Genomic DNA, 9,810 nt, shown 5'->3' on the forward strand with positions numbered 1-9,810 from the left:
CTCTACTTTCTCTCTCTAAAAGTTCCTTCATATCCCTGATATCTGACTTAAGCATCGGAGGGGGAAATACCACCCAAACCTCCAGGATGGGTCCCTTTTTGCAGGTTGTTGGTCAGAAGTTTGTACCGGGATCCGAGCCAATCATTGTTGCACAAGTCTCCAAATTAAGAATCTGAAGTTGGGAGTTGTTGTATTAGTTTACTAGTTTCATACTACGTTACAGATCAGATAAGTTCAGATTAGAAAATTTCAGGTGAACTAAACATAACCTTAGGCTCTGTTTGGGGAAGCATTTCAGGTGACTTAAATGATAAGGTGCTACAATTTTAAGTCACCTTATATGATTAGTGGTGTTTGGTGGAGGAACTTAAATAAAATTTAAGTCTAAAATTTGATTGAAATTTTTTTTTTTTTTGAAAGAAAAGGGATTTCATTAATATTTCGCCAAACGGCACTTACAAGTCATTTCTGAAAAACATAAAATTCTAATAGAAATACATATCACCCTAGAAATGTAAATATCGCATGACTTAATTTTGCCTTAATAAAAATCTTCATCTGAAGCAATGCAATCTGTGAGTTCGCTCTGGTTCGGCATACGATCTGCAGATGCGAAAATTTTGGGATGAACGTACTCCAATAGTCTTCCATAATTTTACAGAAGTTGTGAAACCCTAATTCTTCATGTTGAGTCTCGAACTTCAACAAATGAGAATAATTTCTCATACCTAAAAACAAAAGAACCATACTCACAACTCCCATAGGGGGGAAGGAGATTTCCAAAACAGAAACTAAAAACCCCATAAAAGGGTTTGAGAAAATCTCATAAAGAGATACTAATTTATTAAACAAAACAAGAAAATGAACTAAAAACTGAAAATAAAAGGGAAAAAGGGGCTTACCATGGATGAAAACATCTATGACAGCCCCCTAATTGATGAAGAAGGGGTAAGGGAGGCTAGGGTTTTAGAGAGAGAAAAAGGAGAGGGGAGGCTAGGTTTTTTAAAATTTGATTGAAATTGAGTTGGAGTAAAATATAGCTTCTGAGATTAGGTGCTGAAATTTTTTTATTATTATTATTTTCTTGTTATCTTTTTAAGCCTAAAAATATATATTTTCTTTTTTTGTTTTTAAGTCTAAAAAGATATTTCAGCTACAATCATAAATAATATTACCAAACAGGTTATGCAATCAGCTAGCTCATCACTTTCAGCACCTTAACAATTTCAGCTACTACCTAATGAGTTTCAGCCACCTTATCAGTTTCAGCTCCATTTCAGTCAGATTTTGCCAAACATAGCCTTAGTCATCAAAATATGAAACAAACAATATTTAAAGGCGCGATGTTCGCACCAATTCTTTTAGGCGCCAAGTAAAATGTGCACCTTGCCATCACTCTTAAATAACTTTGTTTGGCGCATAGATCGAAATTTCAAAATCGAAAATTTGCCAAACCCTACAAAAATTTCAGTTTTCTCCCTCCATTTCTACTATCTACGACTTTCCTAAAGCAAACAACACTATCTCGGCTCTTCGAGTTCAGAGTTCAGAGTTCAGACCCCCTACCTCTCCAGTCTCCCCTATACTCTCCATACTCCCTACCTTCTCCAAGAAATGGAAACTGAAGCTGAGTTCGATGGATTAATTGTTTCCCAGTCGGAAAATCACTCACCAACGAATCATCGTTCGGAACCAAACCGGTTAAGAAAGGACAACTCGATGGAGATGGACTTCCAAACCTCCATTGAAGCTGATGAGTTAGAGAGAGAGAACGCATCAGATGGTTTAGATCCTTTATTTGAGGATGCACATCAGTATAAAGCCAAAAGGGTTCTAGAATTTGATGATAATGAATGTGGGTTGTCTGAGGATAAAACGGATTTTGAGTACGGGACTAACCAGAATAATAACAAGGGGAAAAAAAGGCGAAATGGGGCAACGTCTCAGGGTAATGAAGATAAGAAGAGAAGAATTAATACAGACAGAGAGAAGATCGAGAAGACGAGCAAAGGAAAAAAGGCAACTTCGAATCGCACTCAAAACAAAGTAAGAATAGCTGTTATTTGATTTTTGAATTGCTTTTCTTTTGTCATTTTCATGGTCATTTACATTGATTACACGGCCCTTTAAATTTAATTATTTCAGGAGAGAAAAGCACATCAAGCCCAGCTTGCTGATTTTCAGAGGGTGATGAGAGGTGATTTCATTTAGTTTATACTAGAAGAAGCGCTTGAATTTGAACTTAATCCTTGGCTATTATGCGTTAATTTGGTTGTAAATTGGATTCTTTTTGTTTCATCATTTATGTAGAGAGGAAAAACGTGGGTTTCAAGTCTGTGCCGATGGTTGAGAAATCCATATCTTCAGTATTGGAAAAGATCAGGCAAAGGAAGATGGAGTTGTCGAAAAAGCGGTTAGTTTTCACTGAAAAAGATCAAGCAATTGATGGAGTTTTCGCAAAAGATCAGGCAAGTGATGATGGAGTTGCCGATAAAGTTCACGCGAGTGAAGATTCAGTTGTTTTAAAAGATCAGATAAAGAAAGATGGAGTTGGTGATAAAGACCAAATAGAGGAAGATGGAGTTTTTGATAAAGATCAGGGAAATGCTGCACCCTTAAAATGGACAACTGAAGATAAGCAAATTACCAATAACAATGTAAGTGAATCATGATTCAATCTAAGTGTTATTCGACCAATAGTCATAGGCCAATAACTCATAGAGTGTTTCTTATTAGAAGTTTAACTTTCAGATCTTCATGTTGTAATAAGGGTGTTATGTTATGGCATTTGTTCAGTGATTGAGTATAAGTTTTGTTGGGTGCGGGCTGTTAAGATTGCGTCTTTGTGATCTGATGCAGCCTTTGGTGGACGATATAACACAGTCGTTTAGAGCTCCAATCAACGACACCCAGGTTTCATATCTAACCTACTAGTACTACACCTTTCTGTTTCTGATCAATCTTGAAGTTGTGTGCTATGAATATACAATCTGCAGGACCTGTTTTTGGATATGAGGAGTGATTCACAAGGTGACGAGTTGAATGACTTTAGCTGTCCTGCTGAAGATATAGCTCCATCGGCACCATCGCTGAATTTGGAAATTGATTCTGCTTTTGCCGATGACATGTAATTGCCTTGTGACTCTCCTTCCTTTTTTTTCTTTTCTTTTTTATATTTACAAATTGCTTCATATTAACGCGACAAGAATAATCATATCATGAGCATTGAGAGCATTCATTGTACACCCAAGGCTTTTTTTTTAAAATTTGGAGCTCTCTCTATTGTACAAATTTTGCTCATTTGAAGGTTTCAAATGAGCAATGAGCAAAAAATAACCTCGAGTGTACCATGCTCATAGTATACCTTGTTTTATGATAAAGTTGTATCATATCATTGCTTTGGAGTGTTTGATTATGCATTAATTTCCAACTTGTTGATTACCATGACAGCAAATTCTTGGTTTTCTCCCATCCTTCACTTAATATGTACAGATCTTGAATTTTTACAACCTTTGGGCTAAAATAATGCAAGGAGATTAGATCTAACCACCTCATTTCTTATATTCTTTTTCTTGAAAATTCCATTTGATGAGCCTTGATAGCTAATTTTCTATTTGAGGTTTTTCATTCCAGTTCCTTTTAGGAGGGCCAATATATTTTTTCAACTCTAGGATACAAAGGTGAAAGGATAACCAAACGGAATTGAAAAACGTCTGCTAAATGGAAAAGTTATTACCGTAAAGTCACCAAATGCCTTAGTTTTGATGTGCCAGGCTAGATTTTGGTATTATAAAAGTACCTGCTGTTCGAGGTAGTCTTTGTTTTGGTGTTTTTGAAGATGGTGTTGTTTCATATAAGATAGATATTTTATCTGCCAAAGGCAGTTAATATCTATCAGTAGATATATTATTTTTCTCCAGAATTCCTCTCTGGTTGCATCCTTCTTTTATAAATACGCTCATAGGAGAGTTAATTATGGAGATTGCTTCCATTTGTAAATACTGATTTAGGGTGAATCCTGGGGGTAACTTAGCCATAACCCAATAGCAATCTATTTAGAATGGGTGCTAATTATATCTTAAGGACAGTGTAAACACGTCCCTAAGCATTTGGTTTATAGTTTTTCTAACACTTGTTTACTTTTCTAGCTCTTCTAATGATGAAGGAAGTGACAAGGAGAATATTAACCCCCACCCAAAACACCTGCTTAGAGAAAGTTCCCCTGCAACTGAGGATCCAGTAAAAAAATTTCTGGATGAAGAAGCTGAAGAAGATGATAGTGATAATGATCTTTTGGACATTCAAGAAAAAGATGAGGAAGATAGTTCCGACATGGAAGAAAATTGCGATTACATTGCTACTGATGTTGCAGAGAAACAAATTGATCGTCTTAGGGGAAACCAACGGCACCAAGAGTGGTGTCAGCAACAAGATGAAGCTGAAACGAATTTGCTCTTGCAAAAGCTACATTATGGTGTAAAGCAGAGTGAACCATCCGTTTCTGATGATGAAGACGCTGACACAACAAGAGATAAAGAAGATGTTGACACAACAAAGGATATAGAAGATGAAGAAGATGAATATGATAGAGATGACCATCACGTATCCTCATCTCGTGTAACTACAAAAAGGCTAAAGCAAATGATTCCACAAATGTTTACAGATGAAGATGACGGATATGTATCATCGGGTGATGAAGAAACAGAAATCAGGTTGTCGAAGCAATATATACTTCAGAAAGTGGTATATAAAACGATCATAACTTCTCTTCTGTTTTTTGTTTCAATACTTGATTGATTACTGATTACTAGACTGATAACCAAGGTTCAAGGTCCTATGCTTTTGAACCTTCCTAACTCTCCGTGCTTGTCCTGGACTATGCAATAAATGTGTGGAAACTTATAATTTCTTGTATGTTTATTAGGCTGTAGAAAAGCAGTCAAATTTTTTGTCTACAGCAGGAGACGAAACATCTAGAGAAGTTTTTGGTCGTATAAAAAAGCTCAATGTCATTCCAGAAACTAAGAAGAAAGCGAAAACATCATGTAAAGCCAAATCCATCAATTAGTGCTTTATAAGACCTTATCTTCTGTTTCTTATTGGTATTTTGTTTTCTAATTTCAGCAGTTTTTGATGCTCTTGTCGTCAAAGGGACCAGTTATACCTCTTCAAAGGTAATAATGGATATCTTAGCTGTTTCCTTTTATTTTCTCTTATTATCATTTTTGTGTGGTGATCTTAGCTGTGGATCATAAACCTATCTGTTTGCTTGTCATTAAGATTGCATTTCCTCCATCCACTTTCGTAAGAAATGACATAATAATAAAAAAAATGTAACAATGACCTATAATAACATTACATTTGTGGAAGATTAAAATGTCTTAACTCACAATGACAAAAGGAAGGTGAAAGCCTTATGAGCTGCTGGATAGGGAGTGTTAGATGGAAATAGTTTTCAAGCAACTTAATCTGTCTTGTTGTATGCTATACTTTCTCAAGTGTATTATATTAACTTGAAATACTTTAAATATATTCATTCCTTCACTTGATGCTTTGCTTTTGGAATTCTAGTCTTCCTTTCTGCAGCGAGCATCCTGCCATCCCGGGCCATCAAGCCATAGGCGTGGACCAAGCACTGGAAGATCTTTTATCTTTGGACGAGATGACAGCAATAGTAGGAGTTCAATGTCATTGCCTGAAGAGTCCCCCAATTTGGTAAATACTGCAGTGTTTGATAAGCGAACATCTATTTTCAATTTGCCATTTTACTTTACAGTTGAAATCTACTGCACATTATAGTTCCCTACCCCAAATTCATCTGTGAGATGAACTTCATTTGCATATCACTAATTTATACTTCCCCAGTTCTGAAATAAGTGAAACATTTCTCACATAAAAGAGAATCATTTCACTTATTTAAGAACGGACAAAGTATTTCATTTCCCAACTATATTGACTGCATGTTTAACAAAATTTGACAAATTGCAATTTTTTATGCTAATAAAAGTTCTTAAATACTTTTATAGAATCAAAAAAGTAATAACTTACTTTTGGTCTTCTATGAAATGAACTTGGGGATTTCCGTCATGAAATATGTTCAGAGACGTATACACTTAGATTTCATTTTGATATACTTACTTTTCTCTTATTCAAATTTAACCTATATATCCAGGGCCAGAGAGAAAGTCACGAGAAGAAAAGTAGTTCAACTAAATTTGTGAGCTCCCAAGCCAAATGGAGTACCCAACACACAGAGATGGTAGGTGATGCAGCATATAGCAACTCACTTTTTGATATACTCAGATCCTCTTCCGTGAAAACTGGTTATGATACTCGGGAAAACATAGTTGATCACCAAACAATATTTGCTGCATTTAGATCAGTGAAGAAACAACTAAAGCTCCAGGGAAGATCTTCTCAAGGAGAATAAACACTTGTTTTTGTTTGAGTTTTATAGGGCATTATCGTACTGGTTGGCTGGTAAATATTCAATGTTGGAATTAGTCATTAATGGCTTTGAAAAATCTTCTGTTTTTTTGGGAGCCATGGCTTAGAAGTCGAAGGCTGTGGTGTTTTCCATGTGCATTATTGGCCATCTCTATTGATCATGTAAATGAGCTTACGTTTCTGCTTTATTTATTGGTTCTTTTACCCTCTTGACGCTTCTTGTCATGCTTTTATTCTGTAACATACCCTCGCTCTCTCATTATTGTTGTACCTCTCTTGATTTGGCCTATTAAAAGTGGTTGATATGGGAAATATAGTGTTTTTAAGGCTAAACTTAAGACCAAAATGATAAGACTGTTGAGAAATAGTGGAATGGCAAATTCCACTGTTTGAGTGTAATGAATGTCTTGACATGCATGTTAGGAAAAGTTTTCTTTCCGCGTAGAAATGTTGAATCTGTAATTGTAAACAGTAGAATTTTTACTTATAAATATCGGAGTAAGAAATCAGTTTTACACCAATACGAATACAATACACTCTCTGATATATTTATAGCTTTTCTCTCTCCATATTTCTCAGAACACGTTATCAACACGAGAGTTCTACTAAAAAAATTAAAAAGTATCTTTAAAATCTTTACATCCATTCTGTTTTGAGTTTTATTTTTTTTCTCCAAGTCCAACTCTTTACTATCCGAACATGAATCAACAAAGTAACGGGATTAACATTGTTTTACACAATGTCTCTGTCTCGGGTGTTTATTTTTGGATAGAGCGAAAAATGTGCCATTCACTACCAACCCAGCGAGGGGAACTGTAATACAGCCCCGACCAGTAACCGTAACACGGTACAAATACCATACCAGAGAAAACCCACAAACCCTGTTCCCAACACCAATAATAACCCTCCTATACAACCAGCTGAAAATCAACCTCCGCCAGTAATAAAAGAGATAGAGATGAACAGGAAGAAACTAGTAGTAAACGTCACCATACTACTAACGCAGAAAACAAATAATTTTAACGCCACCTTCATGGAGGGCAAGGACATTTTATTTACGTTATTATTTTATTTTTGCTCTTAAACCGCCTATATGGACAGGTTAATTTTTTTATTGCCACCTATATGGACGGCCTAGTGAAGTGATAGCATTATTATTCTTATAGTGCAATAATATGTCGTATGTATGCAGGGAACAAGCATTCAGAAACTATTATATATTATTGTCTCTAATCTTCTACTTTTTTGCATTTATAGTTACATATATTATATTACCAATTTACTAGCATGCTCTAATATATATTTGTCAATATTAGAATTTTATTGCGTTTAACTGTATATGAACTGCACAGTTAGGGATAACCCTCTATAAAAGCGGATTACCATCCCCATTTTCACCACATATCCCTTATCTTCTTCCGATTTTTTTTCTCTAAACCCACAAATTTTTTTTCTTCTTCCTCAACCTTCCGGCCACCATGTTTAACACACGACAACCGTCCTCCACCCTCATCTTCTCTTTTGAAGAGGATTTTAGGAAAATAAAACTCTACTTATTTCTTATAGCCGGTTTCTTTTTCCTCCTCATGCATTAATGATATTATCATCAAATACAAAAAAAATTTTCCCCCGGAAGAATGGCGAAAAATGCACATGAATATCAATTTTTTTTGTCTTTAAGTGCATTTTAGGAAGTTTTTTTTTTATTCACTTGTTGTATTTTGTTTCTATTTTTGGTTTTTTTGTTTTTTTTGCTTCTTATTAGTTGTACGCTATTTTAGTTTTTTTTGTTTGTATTATTTATCTATAATAATAATGATATAAATCAGGGGGAGATAATATATATGTGATTTATCATCATTACTAATTTCAAATATTTACCTATTTGTAGTCAAAAGAATGGGAGATCTAGTGAAAAGACAATTTAACATACTAGATCTATCTGGGCAAAAGTTTTTAGAATGGACGGTGGACGCCCAAATGAATTTAAAGGCCCAAGGACTGGAACATACAATTAAAGATGTGACAACCCAACAAGGGGATGCAACTACAACAGCCGCATCAGTTAAAATTGCGACTGTACAAGAAAAGGCAAAAGCCTTAGTCCTCCTAAGACATCATTTACATGAAAGTTTAAAAAGTGAATATCTACTTGTGGATGATCCAAAAGAACTTGGGATAGCCTAAATGAAAGATATGGGCATCACAAAAATGTGCTTCTCCCAAAGGCACATTATGACTGGACCAATCTGAGGTTCCAGGATTTTAAAACGTCAGTGATTACAATTCAACATTGTTTAGAATTGTATCATTGTTAAGATATTGTGATCATCCCATCACAGAAGAGCAAATGATAAACAAAACGCTCTCCACTTTCCACGCCTCTAATATCATATTGGCAGAACAATACAGGTTCAGAGCTTTCAAAAAGTACTCTGAGCTAATCTCAGTACTACTTGTGGCTGAACAAAATAATGATCTTTTGCTGAAAAATCATAATCTTAGACCTACGGGGTCTTCAGCCACTCATGAGATAAATGCAATAGAAAGCTCTAATCCACCAGAAGCAAATGCTATACATAGTGGTGGACGCGGTAATTACAACGGTCGTGGGAGAGGACGTGGTAATTACCGTGGCCGAGGACGTGGACGTGGACGTGGAAGAGGCCGATTTTCCCCAAGAAATAATAATTTTAAACATTCTGATAAAAATTGGGGACAATCATCTGGAAATCAGAGGCAGACGTCCTATAAAGGAAATGATACTTGCCATAGATGTGGCATGACTGGGCACTGGGCCGCACATGTCGTACTGCCAAACATTTGGTAGATCTATATCAAGCTTCAATAAAAAACAAAGGAAAAAATGCTGAAGCAAACTTTGTTAATGAAGCCACTACATCCATGCCCAGCCTTGATGTTTCAGATTTTTTTATGGATGATGCTGAAGTTGAAAATAATTTGTTTAGATCACAATCCATTAATGTGCTTAATTTATTTTAATTGCTTCAATATTCACTTGCATGTATTCAAATATGTATTTATCTTATACTGATCATCGTATATATTATTTATGAAGATATGAATTCATCAGAAGTTGGAACCAAAGAACAATGTCTCCTGGACAGTGGGACAACACACACCATATTGAAAAATAAAGAGTATTTTTCAAAACTTACAATATTCCAAGCAAATGTTAGTACAATTTCTGGGACAGCCAAGCTAATTGAAGGCTCTGGAAAAGCTTGCATTATATTTCCAAATGGGACAAAATTGATAATTAATGACGCATTATATTCGAGTAAATCTCGAAGGAACCTCATAAGTTTCAAAGATGTACGTCAGAATGGTTACCATTTGGAA

The 9,810-nt window shown here is 35.3% G+C and overlaps 1 protein-coding gene and 1 long non-coding RNA gene across 3 annotated transcripts; one reads left to right on the top strand and one right to left on the bottom strand.

The window, feature by feature from the left end:
* The first annotated feature begins 1,371 nt into the window (after nt 1-1,371).
* Nucleotides 1,372-6,660, top strand: LOC104899177 (nucleolin 2). Of its 2 annotated transcripts, none has more exons than XM_010686321.4 (10): nt 1,372-2,046; nt 2,146-2,197; nt 2,311-2,657; nt 2,860-2,913; nt 2,997-3,127; nt 4,149-4,743; nt 4,925-5,045; nt 5,128-5,174; nt 5,572-5,715; nt 6,173-6,660. In XM_010686321.4, exons 1-10 carry the CDS (start codon nt 1,615-1,617, stop codon nt 6,428-6,430), a joined length of 2,181 nt encoding a protein of 726 aa, XP_010684623.2. In that variant the 5' UTR covers nt 1,372-1,614; the 3' UTR covers nt 6,431-6,660. The 2 variants fall into 2 exon arrangements, with proteins under 2 accessions (XP_010684623.2, XP_010684618.2); XM_010686316.4 differs by having other exon boundaries at nt 1,373-2,046; nt 5,125-5,174.
* LOC125497677 (uncharacterized) lies at nt 5,341-6,186 on the bottom strand. Its single transcript, XR_007274695.1, has 2 exons — nt 6,049-6,186; nt 5,341-5,722 (listed from the first exon to the last, which is right to left on the bottom strand). It is a non-coding gene; the product is annotated as an uncharacterized LOC125497677 (long non-coding RNA).
* Nucleotides 6,661-9,810: the final 3,150 nt, after the last annotated feature.

Source organism: Beta vulgaris, chromosome 1 (assembly GCF_026745355.1).
Source record: "Beta vulgaris subsp. vulgaris cultivar EL10 chromosome 1, EL10.2, whole genome shotgun sequence".
Classification (NCBI taxonomy): Eukaryota; Viridiplantae; Streptophyta; class Magnoliopsida; order Caryophyllales; family Amaranthaceae; genus Beta; species Beta vulgaris.